This window comes from Gallus gallus, chromosome 3 (assembly GCF_016699485.2).
Source record: "Gallus gallus isolate bGalGal1 chromosome 3, bGalGal1.mat.broiler.GRCg7b, whole genome shotgun sequence".
In the NCBI taxonomy this organism is placed as follows: domain Eukaryota; kingdom Metazoa; phylum Chordata; class Aves; order Galliformes; family Phasianidae; genus Gallus; species Gallus gallus.
In genome coordinates, this window is record NC_052534.1 from 62,329,444 (window position 1) to 62,349,398 (window position 19,955).

The 19,955-nt window shown below is 38.9% G+C and overlaps 1 protein-coding gene across 2 annotated transcripts in view; it reads left to right on the forward strand.

Moving 5' to 3' along the window:
- The first annotated feature begins 11,193 nt into the window (after positions 1–11,193).
- The window catches only part of FAM184A (family with sequence similarity 184 member A), a 63,236-nt gene continuing 54,474 nt past the window's right edge, over positions 11,194–19,955 (forward strand). The window contains exon 1 of one of the 2 annotated variants that reach the window (XM_004940268.5): positions 11,194–11,465. In XM_004940268.5, coding sequence (XP_004940325.1) covers positions 11,301–11,465 — 165 coding nt within the window. In that variant the 5' untranslated portion in view covers positions 11,194–11,300. Of the gene's footprint in view, positions 11,466–11,788; positions 18,353–19,955 lie in introns of those variants that run through there. The other variant, XM_040698630.2, reaches the window with a different exon arrangement.

Consider the following 19,955-nt stretch of genomic DNA (forward strand, 5'->3'; position numbering starts at 1 on the left):
ATGGTCTATTCCATTTGTGCAAGCACAAGTTAGTATTCTTTGTGTGTGTATATAAATACAGATGTGTATATGGGTTAGATGTGACCCTGAAGGTCTTCTGTAACAGTAGAATATTATGGAGATTTCTCTTTTAGAAGAAAGCTTTTTTGCACTACTTCTGCAGGAGTTGATCTGAGCCTATTTTTATTACAATTCCTGCCCTGGCAAATTTGACATGCCTCCAGAGTACACACTGTATGACAGCTACATGGAGTAGAATCAGTCCCTTACTTCTCAATATCTACTTGGCCTTGCTCCCTCTTTTGGGTGGATGCCAAATTGAGAGCTACTTGCTTCTATGATGGACCTATTTGTGCTGCCTCATAAGCTCTGGCTCTGAAAAGAAAGCTTCTGAAAGGCAAATGTTTTTCCCCTGAGTAAAACCAACTGCTAGAAATGCAAGCTGTCTTTAGGAGAAGTGAAACCATTTATAATATAAATATGTGAAGCATCTTTCTTTTCCCAGATAATTTCCCCAAATTCCTCTAGGTAGTCATTAAGCAAGGAAGTGTAGTGTAGCATCAGAAAGCTTCCGTGGCAAAAAGTGAAGCAGCCAGATGCATAGCATATGGGAAGATGAAGCTTGCATAGACATGGAGTTTATTCATTCTATAAAATCTTTTAAAAGGTGATGTATTTTTAGTGAGAGGAAGGTTATCCACAATTGCTATTGCAAATGCACTATAAGTATGGATTTAAAATCTTATAAGCAAAAATCTGGTATTTGAAGTTACACGTTAACACTCTTCAAAGTACTTAAAGAGAAGTGGAGGACTTTTAAATACAAAGATTATGACATTAGTGTCATAACATTTACAAATACTAGATTTTCTTCCAAATTGGGATTTAGTATTGTTTCAAATAAATATCTTCATTGTTCTTTTTTCTCTAAGTGACTTTCATTCTAAAATTTCCTGAGTGTCACAGAAGATGTAAAAAACTAGGCAGCAGAAATATCCGGAAATATTACATGTCCACAGCTAACTGACAAGGGGGCTGCTCTGAAAACTGTGCCTCCAATTTTATTATGTTGGTCTGAGTCATCACAGGCAGATGTTGGTGGAAGACTAACGCCAATATTTGTTAAATTTTGCTGCTGTGCAACAGATGGCAGCATAAGGGCAGTCTCACAAAATGATAGCTGACATGGAAGTGCATAAGAAGCAAAGGTGTGTCACTGAATTCCTTCGTGCTGAAACAGTTGTACTTGTGGAGATTCATCAATGATTGCTGAACACAGTGAGGAAATGAGTGGTGCGTTTCAGCAGTGGCGACAGTGATGTGAAGGACAAGCCATGTTCCGAATGACCACGCACAGCTACTATACCATGAAAAGAGAAGCATATCGATCAGCTGATTTGCACAAATCAGTGATTATGACCGGGGAACTGCATGTGGAGCTGAATATTGGCTTCATTGCACTGAAAATCATGGTAGCAAAATTGCAATATCACAAAGTTTGTGACAAGTGGGTCCCACAAATTCTCACACAGGAACAGCAAGAATGACATACGCAACTTTTTCAGGACCTACTGAACCAGTATGAGGCTGAAGGTGACAGTTTCCTGAATCACATCATTTCAAGTAATGAGATTGGTGACACCATTACGAGTCCAAATCCATGGAATGATGGCAAGTGGATTCCATTTTCCACAGGGAAAAGTGATACGCAATGTCTTTTGAGATAGGAACAATCCTTTCAGACTTCCTGGAACCCAGACAAATGATCAGTCTTGATCACTACATCACAACACAGACTAAGCTGAAGACTTGAACTTCCACAGTAAGGACAGAGGAGAAGACAGCCGTTCTCTTGTAACACGAGAGTGCCAAGCCCCATACCAGTTTGAAGACTGTGAAACACTCTGCCAATGTTGGTTGCACTGTCTTCCTACGCCCACCACATAGTCTGCATTTGCTCCTCCTGACTTCCATCTGTTTGGGCCAATGAAAGATGGAGTGCATAGGCAGTATTTTCCCAGCAATTACGCTATTATAGCAGCTGTGAAAGAGTGGGTCATGACTGCTGGTGCAGATTTCTACAAGCACAGCATGCAGACTCTTTTTCGTTGCTGGTGAAAATGCACAGCTAATGGCAGTGTCTATATTGAAAAACAGTGTTTTGTAGCTGAGAATTTGCTCTTTCAGATAGTGTTATTGTGCTCTTTGCATCTGTTGCAGTTTCCATGGAATCAAATAGGAGGTATTGCTATTGGAACATAGGTAGAATATGTGATTTTTTTAATGCAAAAGCTGATCTCAGATTACTTGAATACTCAAAGGAAAATACGTACCTGCTGAACTGAGGCTATGATCATGGAGTTTAACTGGATAAAGACTGTGGGTGAATTCCCTTTTTTGTCCTTCAGGTTTCCTATGTTGGAGATTGTACATTACTTCATCACAGTTTTTGATTTTAACTAATTTCTTATGCAGTAAATCTTGATATTCCACTGCTAGATGTTACTACTTCCCTTGCTAAGTGTTGTGTGCATTTTATTTAGTTTTAAATATTTCATTTAATTCCAGTCTTACAGATCAGGATATGTTTAATGCTGAAAATATGGATTTATTTGAAAATCGATAAACTCTTGTGAGTAACTGAATTATCATATAAAGAATGTTAGTATTCTCAACATTATTCTCTTGATACCCAATAAGCACGTTAAGCTAAGCTAAAAAGCAAGCAAATTAGATTTTATTATAGAAATTATGGGCACTTACAACTAAGGAATAAAGTAAAAAAATGAACACTAATGTAGAAATGACTATCACTAATATTTAATTTTTACAATCTTGCCCTAACTTTCATAAATTTCAAAAGATGCTCGAGTGTTTTATATAGTATATGTGAAAAAAACATAGCCCTATTTCTTTCTTTTTTTGTCTAAACTGTCTGCTTCTAAACTTCATAAGCAGTATTTTCCAACTTTATAGGAGTAATCTGTAACATTTCTCTTACTCTCAAGAACATTTTTTCAACAGAATAAGAAACATTTTCCATAATAATTAAAAATATACATACTTCTGTGCTTATAGACTGTTCTGATTATACACCAAGCCAAATGCTATGCCCTTGATGTAACTATGTGTGTAATACACTGAAATTCATGTCAATGCAGACTTTGAGAAGGATGTACTTAGCTCATTCTCAAAGCAAATTTCTTACCTCTGTCCAGAACCAGATCTGTGCAACGCTAGCTCTGATCTCTTCCAAATTTTTAAATATTGGTGAGCAGTTTGGGATCCTGTTAAGATCTGGAGCCCTAGTGTTTTTCTGGATGCAGGCTGTGCTGCCGCTGTGTTGAGTTTGAGCATAGCAGCATATTTTCAGGACTGATGCACTTAATCCATATAGCCGATCATCTGGAAGTCTATTCAAGTCAAATCTGGATGACTGGCAAGCAGGCCTCAAAACATTACTTCTGCTAATAATAACAGTACCATCAACAGAACTTAGTATTTCAGAATCAGTTTCAGTGGACTACTTTATGTCAAAGTACGACATTCTGATACCTGGATTCTGGAGATCAGTAATAATATAAGTGCTCTTCTTTATCTTCCCTTAACCAGAATTTTTATGGAACACTTTTGTAAAATAGAACTTTAGGTCAGCAACATGTATGTACAAATTCATCTTAAATTACTGCTGTTTTCAAAACATTTCATTTCAAGGGAAGCTTTCAAGCGTTTGAAGGAAATAGAAAACTTTACAAAAGACATTTTAATTTGAATTTTTATTTTTAATTGACACTTGTACAAAGCCTCTGGGGCCTTGACCCAATTTTAACAAAACCATAAATCCATCACTCTTAATTTTTTGGAATGATGCCAGTCTATCTTTCTTCTTTCTCAAAGCATAACCAAAATCCTCTTTGGAGTCCAAATCTGTATGCTCAAATCCTCCCAAATACATTGGCAAGATGCAGTGATTTGAAGTCATATGTGTCAGGGAATAGACCCACGATAACTGCGTGGACCAGAAAATCCTGAACCAATGTCGGAGACTAATTATTCACATTCAAAGTAAAACCCTCCAAGCAACCAATCTTTCAATTTCCAATACCATCATAGTGAGAAATACAGCTTGCAAATGTTGTCAATGTTGCTTTGCAGAATAACCCTGAGGGCAGGATCAGAGCTACACCAGCCATCTGTTTGAACTTTCCTATTGTGGAACATTTCTCTATCTGCTTTCAAATGACCCCATTGGCAATGATGGAGAAGGAAAATGTGGGTAGTCCTGCAGCATATGGTGCCACGCTTGCACTGTAGATAAGACATGCCACACAATGCGGCTTTAAGTTATTGCATCAGCCTTCCAGAGATGACCTCAAGAAGACAAAAATGTCTGCATTTCATTCATGTCTGCTGTGAGAGTGGATGCCTTTTACAGGCTTCCTGAAGTCAGAATGAGTACATATGGAAGGCAGCATAGAAAGCAGTGAATTAAATCCTTGCTTAGCTTAACTCTATACTGGTGTTCCTATAATGAACAGGCATTTAACGTTAAATTAAACTGCTGAGAGCAGCAACTCTTAAACTGGGGGCTGATGCTATAGCCATTTTTCCCTACTGATGATTTTTTCCCTGAAGATGCGTAACAGATGTGATAAACACCAGCTGGCAATAACTATGCTAAAACCAACAAACATAATCAGCCAGCCAGATTTTCCCAGGAAGGTCAGTATTGTAAGTCTTATTCTCAATCACAATTGTTTAGTATTGTTTATGATAGACTAACATTCTGAATAATGTTTTTATCAGTCAGAATTGTTTTTGTATTTTAGACTACAAAGCTGCTTTTCCTCCAAGAAGAAAACAAGGGCATTATATGTCTGTACAGGCAAGTCCAGCATATTTAAATAACATCAGGGCTGGCTGAACTGAGCAAGTCATACCAGTATAACAAAATTATCTTTAGCAATTACTACTAAAAGCACATGGTAAATTTCCTTGTCTCCTTTTTGAGTGTTTTGTAACACTTGCATTAAACACCACTCAGCCTCACTCACAGCACTCCCTTGCATTTAAGTCCTTAGAGGAGCATTACAGAAGTTAGCAAGATTATATGGGAAGACATGGCAAGTGGATTATACCACGCTCCCACAAGCTCACCATGGCAAATACCATGTGCTTAAAATGGTGGAAGTAACCATTGGATGGCTGGAAACATATGCAACCCTGGAAGAAGCTATGATAATATACCAGAGGTTACTGTTCCTTTCAGTACAAGTGCTTTCATCATAATGAATATAAACACAAATGTATTAATTGAATTAACTGACATATATTGTTTTTTGACTTCAAGCGGTCTCCATCTGAGTTATTTTCAGGGAAACATAAGAATGTAAACGATTGAACATCCATGATTAAGACCTTTGAATCAAACTGTTAGTTAATACATCAGTTGTTGTCATATCTGCCATTTTATCCGTAATAGGAACAATTAAAAACAACAACAAAACTTTCTAACATCCTTGGATAACAGCATAATGAACAGCTAAGTTTACAGTGCAGTGAAGAAAGCAAGATTGGATCCCACTTCTGCAGTAGAAAAGTCAACATAATAATAACTATACTAAATTTAACAAATATTGATAAAATTGTGCTTTCATGTGCAGAAATATGCATACAACGGAGAAATTATATTGAAATAAATTGAACAGAGACATTAAATGAAGCTTTCTTTGTATCCCTAAATTTATCTATAGTATACATCTAGAGAGTGATTTGAAATATTAAGATCAGTGTTTGGTCTACTGCATTTCAGGGAGTGGAAAACAAATTTGATTCATGCAGGTTTTGCAGGAAGGAATGGCTGTTCCCTTAAAGTCTTTGAAATTCCCTGTGTGGGCCCCGCTTAGCAGACTTCATCCAAAATGAAAGTTCTTTGGCCTCCTATTCTTCACTGCAAAGGCCAAACCTACCCTAGAGGCCCCAGGTTTACACAACTAGAGCTTTTCGTCTCTGTCCTCCTTTCCATTCATTATTCCTCTTCAATTCTCTCAACTGAGCTGCCAGTTTTCCTGGTTTAGATTTTGTGTGTGTGTGCGCTTGAGAAAACATGCATAATTTTAAAAAATGAACAACATAAAATGAGAAAAGTTATTAAAAAGAGATTTGAAGGGATAGCTAAAATTTTAAATGTTTGCAGGTCATGTGGAAGACTATAAAGACTACTATATCCTGGGGCATGGAGCATCTCTGTTATGAAGAAAGGCTGAGAGACCTGGGATTGTTTTCAGCCTGAAAAACAAAAGACTGAAAGGGGATCTCATCAATTCTTATAAATATCTAAAGGACAGGTGTCAAGAGGATGGGGCCAGGCTGTTTTCAGTGGTGCCCAGTGACAGGACAGCCTCTCTGGGCAGCCTGTTCCAGTCCTCTGTCACCTTCAAAATAAAGAATGTTTTCCTCATGTTCATGTGGAATTTCCTGTATTGCAATTTGTGCCCATTGTTTTTTTTTTTTTTTTTTTTTTTTCCTTATTTGAAGTGTTATTCATTATTATGTTTACAAACATAGAAAACAATTTGGGCTATTTACTGACCTTTGAAAATCAAAAAGTAAATTTACCCCTCTTTATACAATTTAATACAACTAAAAGAAGAGTCCCTTGCTACTTTCAGACTTTAAAAAAGAAATTGCTTTATATGATTTCTTATACAGATAACTCAGCATAATAGATTAAACTCAACCTTAGAGATGAGGTTTTTGTGATAAAGTAGGACATTGTGGACTTAGTCAGTTATTGTATTCCAAAAGGTTTATTTGGACTAGAAAAGGTAGGAATGACAGCTAAGATTTCATGTTATTTTTTAATGGTGAATTGTTATTTAATGAAAATAAATAAACATATAGACTCACATTCTGTCTATAACAAACGGATGGTTTAGCATTCAGGTAGAAACAAATGTTTATTTTGTTTTTAAAAGAGTCTCCCATGTTTTAAGTATTTCGTTATTAAATACTTGCATAATTCAACCATTAAATGAAAATAAGAATTGTGATAAAAGTATATACGCTCATACATATTTGCAAAATAATTGAAAACTCACAATTTAGAGTTATTGCTGGAAGTTTACAAATTAAACAGAATAAACTTGCAAATACCACTAGGTCAAATTTCTTATTAATTGTCCTTTCTGTAAAAGCTGCTCTGACATATTCGGAGTTGTCAAAAGACATTATCACAAAGCCAGCTTAGTCTTTGTAACACTTTCTATCTATAAAGGAGAGAGAGGGTTTTGTGCCTTTGGCTTGAAACTAAGGCATACAGTGATTGCACACATTTATCTTAGTCAAAGCTGTGATGAGATAAACAAAGCATTTTGTACACATAGAAATTTTAATCCACATTAACATAAGCAGGTAAAACTTAAATGAAATTCTTTCCTAGTCTGCAAGCTCTGGTAATATGGTAAATATTTCATAACTTTAGACACACATACTGAAACATATGAGTATCAAACATACAGATGGAGACAAATGGTTATGCAGGAAAATATATAAAAAAATTATAGGTATATTTTCACACAGGCAGAGTTGTTGATTTTACAACAGAAAAAGCAAAACTATAAAGTCATGGTAAGTTTTCCATGTATGTTTCCATATATGTGTATATATACATATATATATATACATGGCAGATATGTAAAAGTGTAAAAGTGCAATATTAAAAGCATAATTTTACTAACAATATTTTTCATTCTTAAAATCTTCCATATATATATATATACCAAGACCATTCCTACACAGTGCCTACACTTCTAGGGAAAATGGATAGAAACAAATTATCTGTCACTCAAATAAGAGAGTGACGAGATGCTAAAGATTTCACTTTACAGCTTTCATGGCAGTGATACACATTAAGAGAGCCCAGCTTCATTCCATCGCTTTCTGCACCCGTCAGCAGACCCAGAGCACTGTCTCTTCATTTGTCTCTGCATGGTCTCAGCCCAAACCCTGTGAGATCTCTGCATGTCCCAATATACTGACAGACATGAAATCTCACCAAGGGAAAAAAAGCATTAAGGTCTCTGCTATTTTGCTGCACAAACCTTCTTTTCAACAGTAACCATGAAGAGAATAGGTTGTATGCTACAAGTGGAAATTATTTAATGGAAATGAGGTGGAGCAGTCAGCATTTGAGTGCTAAAAGCATAAAAGGTGGAAAGTAATGCTTGTAAACATTTTAAATACAAAAACTACTACCAGAAGACAAGCAGAATAAAGGCATAACATATTTAATCACCTCCTGAATTTAAAAGCACCTAGACAAAATGTAATATCTGGCAACCCAATACAATAGACAGACAAAAATTAAATATACTTATCTGTTTTGTCGCAGCAGATATAAGACACTAGAAAATGGTTCAAAACAATACTTTGGGGGCAATATGAATCACAGAAAATGAGTACACTTCTCAGAAGAAAGTGAAAAGTAAAACAGTAAACCTTATTGTCTCAGAAGAAATCGTGATAAATTCAAAACACCACATTATTTGAGAAATAATAATGTAAAATGTGCAGATAAAATGACAATGCCAATAGTTCCTGTAACTTTTGAGATTTCTAAGGGCAACAAAAATTTTAACCAGACATTCCTCAATAGCAGAGTCATTATTAGGTACAGCAAAGAAAGTATTCTTTTGCACAGAAGTTATGAAGCTTGCTTAAGGTCACACAGTCTGCCAGGCAAAACCATTAACTGAAACCAAGTCTTTGGAATCAGTCTGCTGCTTTAATTAGTAATTTGACCTTCCTACATATGGAAGATCATTCTTAGTCACTGAATTATTTTTTAATTTGATAAAACTGAACTAACAGTCTGTGCTATTCATGGCACATCTATGGACACATATTTGATACAGATGCTCCTAATGTTCTTTCTACCCCTTATATTTCATCTGTATGAATCATTGCCTGGGTAAGCACCATCTGTCCTTTGTTCTCTGTTGCCAGAATGGGCCACTTCAGAATGAAAAAAAATAAAAAAATAAATCAGCATCAGAATTTTCTGAACAATGCAAATTCTGGGCTCAACACAATGCAGCTACCTGAAGAATGAGATTAAATCACTTTTGAGACTCCTCACTCCTCAAAACAGTTGGGTTTACTAAGTCTTTCAATATACAAATGCTTTCCCAAACTTTGTAGCTCTTCTGACCCTTTTTTTTTTTTTTTTTTGAACTTTTTTCCAGTATGTTGACATGGAAAAATGGAAATGGCAGACACCGGACAAGTATTTCAGTTCCACTCTCACACATACCCTGTATGCAAAAGTAGAAGCACCAAATTGTACATTCTTTTTAGTGCCCCGTCTGTGCATCAGGGAGTCTCATTTGCACCACAGTCTCTGGCTTGCACTGCCCATTCATGTTGAATTGGTTATTTATCATACTACATAAGCAAGAATCTCTATGACTGAGACACACTGCTCAGTAATCTGGACTTCCTCGTATCCCCCACCGTCCATTGAATCACAGAATCATTGAATCACTTGTGTTGGAAGGGATCTCAAAGACCATCCAATTCCAACCCCCCTGCCATAGACAGGGTTACCGCTCACTATATCAGGCACAAGATTAGAGTGCCCAGGGTCCCATTCAACTTGGCCTCACTTTCCACTGATTTCTGTCATTTTCACATAGTAGGTAATACTTTTTCCCTGCATACTTGTTGAGAAGGAAAGATTTAGTCATCTACCATTTTGATTTTTGTCTCCCTGAGAAGAATCCATGCAAAGAAGAGATTTTTAGAGCAGGGGGAACGAAAAATAAAATAAAACAAAATAAAACAAAATAAAATGAAGGAGGAAAAAAAAAAGGGGGGGGGGGGGGGGGGGGGGAAGTACTCTACAGAGAATATCAAGGACTTTTAAAAGATCAGCGCAGAGGCTGCTAATCTAGAAATCCAGTGTGTCCAACCACATTAATGCATTTATGTTCTCCTAGGGCCAGAGCCTAGCAAAGAGACATTAAATTGTTAAACACGATGGCTCTTCTCCTGAGGTGCACAGGATGGAAATGGAAGAGGAGAGCAGTCATCTCCACATGAAATCTTATACTAAATTCGGCTGTGAATTCCTTCTGGCAGGGATGTTTGTTCTGCACTCATCCCATCAGATCAGGGGTCTGTATCTGCAGTTTGCAGAGGCTGTGTCCATAGGAAAAGTGGCTGATCAACTCCAGCGTGTGCCTTCCCCTCCCACCCTGCTGGGTCACCCCACCATCTGTGGGAACCTGAAGTCCTTGTGCAGCCATTGTACTTACTCAATGCGTTTCAGTTTTAAGATGTTACTCCTCCCAACCAACTACTCCAACTACTGGAGACAGACACTCAAGGTCAGGCTGGAGGGGGCTGTGAGCAATGTGATCTAGCTTTAGGTGTCCCCGCTCATTGCAGGAGGAATGGACTAGTTGGAGTGTAAAGGCCCCTTCCAACTCAAACAGTTCTATCATTCTGTTGTGACAAAACGGCACTTCTTCCTTCACACACCGAGGCATACCCAGGGGCCAACAAGAGTGCACCCGGCGTCTCCTCCCATCGCAGCGCCGTAGCGAGCCAGGAGCCGTCCCAGCACGGAGGAGCTCTGCCCTAGCCCCCACATGAACCCCCCCCCCAACATTTTCAGGGCTGTGAGAAGCTTCTGGCGGTCGGTGTCTGCACCCCGAGACCTGCCACGACGGGGTATATACACCCAGACCCGTACACGCCTTCCACGCCTGACAGAGCCCCTTTACAGCAGAGCCTGAAAGCGGAGCATCGCCCAACGGCAGAGCGCCGCGGGCGGCAGAGCGACGGGCACGGGGGGGCGGACGCCCCGTTCGCTGGGAGGCGCGCGCGGCGCCGGCCGCTCCGAGGCGGGCCGGCTGCGGGCGGGGCTGCCGAGTGACGCGGCCTGCGCGGCGTAAACAGCGCGGCGGCGGCAGCTTGGGAACGGCCCGGCGGCCGGGCACGGCCAGCGGCCCCCTCGCTCGTCTCCCGGCCGGGCGGGCTGCCTCAGGGCCGGCCGGCCTCCCCGCCTGGTGCCGGGTGGGAGGGACGGAGGAGCCGCTGGGAGAGGCCGGTGCTGCTTCGCGTAGCGGCCCCCCCGCGGGGTTGATGCCGCAGCCCCCCGCCCGCTGAGGGGCCGCGCGCGGGGGCTGCGGACAGCGGCCGGAGAGGTCTCGGACAGCGGTTGGCGGCCTCGGCGCGGCTTCCCGGCAGCGGCGGTGCCGGCGGATGCCGAGCGGCGGCGGGGGCCGGCGGTGAAGATGGCGACCCCGGGGATGAGCTGGCAGCAGCAGCACGGCTACGGCGGCGGCTCCGCGCCCGGAGCGGGGAAATTCAGCTCTGGCTCTGCCCCGTCGGGACTAGGAGCCGAGCACAGCCCGGACCTGCACTTCAAAATGAGCAAGAAGATCGCCCAGCTCACCAAGGTGAGAGAGTCCTCGTCTCTGGGCAGCGACGGGCTGCCGCCTCGGGTGTTTTTCCCTTCTTATTTTTCTTTCCCCCTCCTCCTCGTTCGTTCATTTCACACGTGAAGGGGCGAGACGCTGCCCCTCGCTTCGTCTTGCCACGTCGGCTCAGCCTCGCTGGAGAGAGGTCATCTCCCGAGCTTGGTTCTTTCAGCGGAACGATGCCCGCTGCTCGGCGGCGTGATGTGGTTTGGGCTCGCACCCGAGAGGCCGGGCCTGGCACAGCACGGCTGCCCTGCCCTGCCCCGCCAGCTGCCCCCGGCCCGGCGCAGGGAGCTGGGGAAGGGAGGTGGTGTGCTTACAGCAGCCCTGCGGCGTCGCCTTCCATCCGCTGTGTCTGGACTCAGTTTGGCGCGGTCAGCCCTTTGTTGGTAGGCTGATGTTTGCTATTTATTTATGAAAAAGCGAGTCTGTTTTCTAGCTCTTTACTAACCTATTCTCCGAGTCTTGTTATACAGGGAAATTCGAATGGTGCTTGATGTCCTTTTGCTGAAGAGAGGTGCGCCCACTTAAGGCGTTTAGTGAAGTCTGAAGTGTCTTAGATGACATGCAGTGTGACCATACCTTGAACCCTGTATTACTGACTTAACAGTTTCCCTTAGAGCATCTCCAGTGTAGGAAATACATTGTATCTTTGTTAAAGTCCGTAGTCAAACTGGAAAATGTTTTAAAAGTGTATTGTTAAGGCTGGTAGGCCTCACAATTCAGACCTGATTGTAGCTAAGATTTATTTAGAATAACTTAAAAATGAAAGGAAGAAACACTGTGGTGGTGTAATATCTCTTGTATGATGCTCAAGACATAAGTGAATACCATTATTTAGAAATTGAAGGGCAGATTACGTTTTTTAATGAGAATACACAAGAAACAACTGTCAATAATTACATAGTTAAAACACCTACAGGTATCTTTAAAAGCACTATGGAGGAATGCTAGCGTTCTTCAAGTGTATGCTAAGATGGATGAAGGTGACATTTCATTGGAACTACAAATAGAGAAAATGAAGAATGCTGGCAATCACCCAGTGGAGACATAGTTCATATTTACGCACAGCTGAAGTGATCAGTGAAATAGTGTTTACTGTGGAGTGATCAGTGAAATAGTGTTTACTGTGGAGCACCATGCACCTTACATTACTGGAAAACTGATGACTGAGGGATATTTTGGCTTGGCTTTAAATTCAGAATCCAATGTTTTAACATACTAACTTCAGTCAAATTAAAATTTTAATATTTTAAGAAGAAAACAAGAATTGAAGTCAGTTTAAGAATCACAGTGGTTTGAGTTACGAATCACAATATTAAAGATATTACTACAGACTTGTGTTTCTTGAAAGGTGCAACAAACACCTGGAGAGAGTAAATGCATTTTAGATTTACCTTGAGGCCAGTTACATATGCAAATTCTTTCAGATAACAGTTTTTACTTCTGCGTGCCCCTTGATATCTTTCCTTTTCTTTCTCTAGGAATTACCCATCAGTTTTTAGCTGATTTCAGAAACAGAGTTCCATTTCTGTTGTGAAACCATGTGTGTACCCATGAGTTCTGCTTCACTAGACATGTGTGCTGTGTTTTGTGAGTTAGTGTATGTCAGATGGCTTGAGACAAGTGTGAGTTAAATGGGGATATAAATGCATAGTGCTGGAATACTTTGAACTTCTGTATTGAAAGGCTTGAAGGGAGTGGAAGTAAGTATTGTGCCTCATTCATAATATCCTTTATGATCTGTAATAGAGTTCTTTTAACATTCTAAAGATTTTGTGCCTGCCTGCCCCCCTGAAAGTTTCAGAATGCTGCAAATAGAAGCTACAAGTGGCCTTCTGGTTATGTATCTAAATAACTGTAAATTAGCTGTGATTGTACAAAGATCTTACAGGTGGATTAGGCTTTTGCGGGATTGTAATCTCACATTTGTTTACTTGACTTGCAGAGTCCAGTGAGATTTTCCAGTGTCTTTGCGCTCTGTTTTTAAGGCTTAGGGGGAAAACTTGCGACTTTTGCTGATCCTCGCCAACCAAAGGTCTGGGCTGAAGATATATGCCATATTTTTAGACTTAAAATAGGGTGCATAATGAAAATACTCCTCTTGTACCTAATGCAACAGCAAAATAAAGAATTTAAAGATTACATTTAAAAGTTTTTTATACCATTAATTTCACTGAGGTAGAGGTGCAGATTTTGATGGTTTTCCAGTTAGAGGGTTGTAGCCTGGTGTTTCTGCTTGTTACTTGACCTTTCAGAGGGGGAAGCTTAGAAGAGAGAGAGGAAGGGGGGAAAAAAACAAAACAAAACAAAGAAGCTTTAGGGTTATATTTTACCCCGAAGAAGTTTCCAACATGTTCTGGGATGTGAAGCCTATGAAGGGAATCCAGCTGCAAGGGAAAACAATAAACATGATACTTAATTTCTATAAACAAGAGTTAACTGTCAAAAGAGTTATCTTTACTTTGCAGAAAGGTTGTGAAAACAAGCTATCCAAATTGAATGATGCAAAAATAGCTGGAAGAGTACTTCTGTGAAGGTCTTTTGGCCAAATTCTGTTGTTCTAGTTCTGTCAGATGCTTACTCACTTGTATGTATAGAATTACTTTTAAGTATTCTAGGAACTTCTTAATAAGTATGCCATTAATGTACATCAGATTGTGTAATATCTTTATATAAAGTCTTGTGCCTTCCAGCTGTTCCTCTCCTCTCATCCCCTCTTTTTTTTTTTTTTTTTTTTATCTTCATACTTTTCTCTGAAACTGTCTTGAAGATCTCTCAAGTCTCAGTGTATTCAGTACTGGAGTCAGGTATTTGATCAAAACAAAACCACCAACACAGTGTAGTGAAAGGAAATATAAATACATAGGGGGCATAGTTAACTTACCTGGGCAGCTTGTGTCTTCTGAAAAAAGAAGTGTGACTCAGTACTTTTTCCGATCCATGTATAACTTTTACTATGAGTGTCAGTAGTAGCAGAAGAAAATGCTTTCCTCATAGGAAATGGAGGTCATTCATGAAGTGAATGTAAAATTTCAAAGTTAGAATTCCTATGTTGTATTTTCACATTACTTAAATGTAATGTTTTGGTCGAAACTATATGAGAATACAAAGAAAGAAGTGAATTTTTAATGCTTAGTTTTACTCAGTAACTCAGAGTGAGGCAAAATAAAATGTAATTCTGTTTCACTGAGCATGCTTCTGAAATGCTTAACTGTATTTTTACTCTTGAAAAAAATATAACTTGATGTAACTTTAATATGTTTAACTCACAGGAGAAGGTAAAACAAGTCAGTAGTTAGAAATGCAGCTTTAAAAAAATAACTTGATGCTCATGTCATGTTTAAAAACTGGAAATTGTAACTGAAGCAATTTTAGGACCTCTTCTTCAGGATAAGCTCCTTATTTTAGACGTTTTGAAAGATCTGTGTGCCAGTACGGGGATAAAGTAGCATCTGACACTGCAGATTAAAGCCAAAAAGAAATAAGCTGTGATTATGAGATTGCATATATGTGTTTGTACTACTGCGTGCTGAAGTGCTAATGCAGTGTTGTATTATGCTTGCTGCAGATGAAAATATGCATATGTATTTTTTATTACTTTGCATAAGACAACTGGAGTAGGAAACAAAAATTAAGTTGCTGCTTTGGTCCTGTCAGTATGGGAGAGTGCGGTTCGTTTTCATGATTACTTGAAGTGTACAAGTTCAAGGGTCTTGCTGACTTGTTTTGGTGCTTCTTCCCAACCCTCCCCCCACACACACAGTTCTTATGCTGTACTTTTTAGTTTAAGCACTTGTAATTCAGAAATTCACATCTTAAATTTGTGTACAAAATCTGTTCTGCAAGCTTTGTGATGTCAACATAAATTATGGACATGAATGAAATTATTTAGATGATCCACTCTGGCATTATGTGATGAGAATCTTGAATGTTGAGTTGGTTGTGGAAAATTCCTAGATCCTAATTGCAGAAATTTTAAATAACTTGAAGGAAGAGTCTGTAAGTGCCATACAGGTGCACTACAGTGATAGTTCCTGTTAGGCTGGTCAATTTTATAACAAGAAAAAAAAAAAGGCAAAACTGTTGTTTTCCCTTGATACATGCCTAGAGCAGGATAGTTAAATTCTGGAATGATTCCAAAAAAGATAACATAGTAAACAAACTACATTCTGGGACTCTTGTGACTAGAGTTCTGTTCTGAATTCTGAGGTCAGCTTTTTGTATAAATTTGGAAAATAGGTTTCTTCTTTGTTTTCCTCTCTGTCATCCTGGTTTAAAGAGATATTCTTCGCAAATATATTTTAATACTTAGCATAGCATTTTTCTTGGTCATGTAGCAGTATGTAGGTTACTCCAAAGGTCTATTTGTTTCCATGGAAGCTGTAACAGATGCAAAGAGCACAATAACACTATTTGAAAGAGCAAATTCTCAGCTACAAAACACTGTTTTTCAACAAAGACACCACCACTAGCTGTGCATTTTCACCAGCAACGAAAAAGTCTGCATGCTGTGCTTGTAGAAATCTGCACCAGCAGTCATGACCCACAGTCTTTCCCAGCTTTTTCACAGCTGCTATGATAGCGTAATTGCTGGGAAAATACTGCCTATGCACTCCATCTTTCATTGGCCCAAACAGATGGAAGTCAGGAGGAGCAAATGCAGACTATGTGGTGGGCGTAGGAAGACAGTGCAGCCAACACTGGCAGAGTGTTTCACAGTCTTCAAACTGGTATGGGGCTTGGCACTCTCGTGTTACAAGAGAACGGCTGTCTTCTCCTCTGTCCTTACTGTGGAAGTTCTAGTCTTCAGCTTAGTCTGTGTTATGATGTAGTGATCAGGATTGATCATTTGTCTGGGTTCCAGGAAGTCTGGAAGGATTGTTCCTATCTCAAAAGACATTGCGTATCACTTTTCCCAGTGGAAAATGGAATCCACTTGCCATCATTCCATGGACTTGGACTCGTAATGGTGTCACCAATCTCATTACTTGAAATGATGTGATTCAGGAAACTGTCACCTTCAGCCTCATACTGGTTCAGTAGGTCCTGAAAAAGTTGCATATGTCATTCTTGCTGTTCCTGTGTGAGAACTTGTGGGACCCACTTGTCACAAACTTTGTGATATTGCAATTTTGCTACCATGATTTTCAGTGCATTGAAGCAGTTATTTGGCTCTGTACGCAGTTCTGACTGTAAGCCACTGATTTGTGCAGGTGAGCTGATTGAGGCACTCTTCAATTCGTAGTATGACAGCTGTTCATGGTCATTTGGGACATGGCTTGTCTTTCATTTCACTGTTTTCACTGCTGAAATGCACCACCCACCACCTCACTGTACTCACCTCCATTGTTGTGTCTCCATAAACATACAACAAGCACTGACAAATGTCAGTGGGTGCAATTGTTTCAGCATGTAAGAATTCAGTGACACACCTTTCCTTTATACTCACTTCCGTGTAAGGCACCGATTTGTCAGACTGCCCACCTGTCACACAGCAACAAAATGTTATGGAATCTTGGTTGGAAGGTTCAACCTCTACTGCCATACCATCAACATCCACCTCTGACATCGTGGGCCAAAAGAACAAAATAGGAGGCATTACTTTCAGAGCAGCCCTCATATATTTATTTCAAAGAATAAATAACAAATTTGATAATCTTTAATTCATGTTTGTGCTTCTTACTGTGTGAACTTTTGGGCCTGAAAGGTTAGAGATCTCCCTCCCTCAGCTATCACAGAATGCAGTGCTATGGCACTAGCTATAGGGCTTAGCTTATTAATGAGAATATTTAAAATGTTGTATTTCTAGAGAAACTTTGTCAGTTTTTATTTAAAATTATTCAACCTCAATAAATAAAATAGCTAAATCTCTCACTTAAGCTTCATTATGTACAGGGTTATGTGGGAATTTAAAAGAAGAGCCCTTAAAAATAGGGAAATAATGAGAATCTAAAAGAGCCTCTAGAACTGTTTTGACATTAGCTGTCATCATGTGGTAGCTGATGCCAATAACAGTTTTCAAAAAACTCATTTTTCATTTTTTTAAGCAACCTTATGTCATCTCTCCAATGTTTGTTAACACTGGCAGTAGGCCAGTGTTTGGTTATAGCTCCAGCATTGCATGAAAAAGACTGAAATTTCAAAAAGGGTGTGATTCGACTACAGATTTGAATTTCAAAATCCAGCCAGTAATGTGGGAAGAGATGTTATGTTGTTTTAACTGCAACAGAGATGATATTTCTGAAACAGATATCTTTTTTTTTTTCTTTTTAAATCCTGCTAATACCATTTCTCCACCTCCCCTTTCTAACTCTTCATGCTGTTTTCTGACTGTGTCCTCACAGTCTACAGTAGTTGTGGTCTTAGCAAAGGTTGTTCACAAAGGAGTTTTTCTATAGCTATGATGGTTTAAGGACAAAGATGGAACTGTGTAAGAATTCTTCTTCAGACTTAAAAGCATAAGTTATTAGCTTTATAGCTTCTTGTTGAAAGACTTAAGGTTGCTTTAAGGCAATTCTGTTGGTGCATTGCTTTTTTTTGATCTCCAAGTCTCTTGTGAAGAACCTACATGGAAAACGTCACTCTCTTGAGTTGACAACAAGGAGGTAAGAAGGCAAGGGAAGGTTCATTGCCTTAATTGCTAATTTTTTTTTTTTTTTTGTAGACTTAAATTTATCTTACTTAAATTTATTTAGTAAACCTAGTAAATCTCTACATAGTGCTATGAAAGCAGATGTGTATGTCTCTTGGCTCATACAAGGCTGGCAGTGGTAAGCAAGACTTGTGTAGTCTTCTATGACATCATCAATGTCATACCAGTAACCAAAGGCACTACATTTCAGAAATAACCAGAAGAAATAAAGGTGGTCTGAGGCAGTTAACCATCTTACCCTATTTAATGCTTTATCTGTTTTTCTTTGTTTTGTTACATTGTCTTTTTTTAACTGCATATAGAAGCTTGTACTGAACAGCCTTTTACTTAGGTTGTCACTTGGTTAGGTTCAAAATGACAACCTTTACAAATAGCCACTGTTAAGAAGTTCGCAAAGTCCTTTTTGTTCAAGATGCTCTTGCTAAATCAAACATAACCTTTTAGCTAATCTAAGTATGAGGTGATGGCAAAAAAAAAACAAACATAAATGTATTTTTATTTTTCTAAGATGAAAGAAATGGTTCTAGACAGCTTCCTTTAATTTAATTTCTTGAAATCTGAACTATAATGTTTTTAGAAAATAGGTGTGCTGTAATCCAGAGATTATTAATTGAATGATGGTTTTGCTCGTGATGTGAGTGAAAGCTGTAACTTTTAGCAAAGGGTATGTCTGGGACTGCCTTCTCAGATCTAATATTTACAGTATGAAAGCTAATATGTTTGGATAGCTTGTACTGAAATGTACTGCAGTAATTTCTTATGACTGTCTTCATCATTTTAAAATTTGAGAAATGAAAATGATGATAAATTATTCTAGTAATAAAGAATAGATAAAAGAACTTGAAATAGGTTTCTTTTTATTTTTCTGTGCTCTGTATTAATAAATGTAGGTTTCTCTTCAAAAAAGCCTTTTTGTTTGTGTCTTATGGTAATAATCTATCTGAGATGTGCTTCTAAGCTACCCATGTATTTCTTTCTAATGTTAACCTGTATTGCCAGTGTTGCAATATATACTACTTATATTACTTATTTTAAAATTATATGCATCATGTATATACAAGTGCATATACATCTTTGTTGTGCCACTGACTGGTGAAAATTAATTTGAAAATTTTGAGACATTATTTTGGTTGAGTTGTTTGCTAGTTTGGCCAAACTGGATCTGACTTTGTAGTATTTATTTATAGTCAACTAAATTCCTGTGGCATAAAAATCTGTTAGTTTTTTGTTGTTGTTTGTTTGTTTGTTTCTTTTTAAAAGCACATGACTTTTTGTTTTATTCTGAGATAGATGTTATATAGGTTTAACTGCAAAAAATGGGCCATAATAGAGACTGGAATCTGACAGTCGGATCAGTTTGCATGCTCTTTGAGCTGAACTGGAAACAACACAGCGTCCATTCTCTCTACTCCTTGGATTCTTGTCTTGCATTTAGTTTCCTGCTCTACTTCATGCTTTATTGTGTGTATCTCTACAGAGTATTATAGACCATTCATAATTTGGTGTAATGGGTATGTTCTGCCTCACCTCTGGATATCTAAAGTATAACACTGTGCTGTATTCATGTTCAGGCAGGCCGTGCCATATTATGTATTCTTGCATATTCTGCATAAGCACAGAGCCTAAAGCAAACTTAATTTCTATTGGTTTGTATTTACCATTTCTTCTAGAATATCAACTCACAGCTGCTATAGTCCAAACTTTAGATTATTCTTTATAGATACCTGCTTAATAAAATAAACCTTTCTTTAATGTCAGTTATTTCATATGTAAGTACCCAAATGCACGCACACACACGCGTGCGCGCGCGCGTG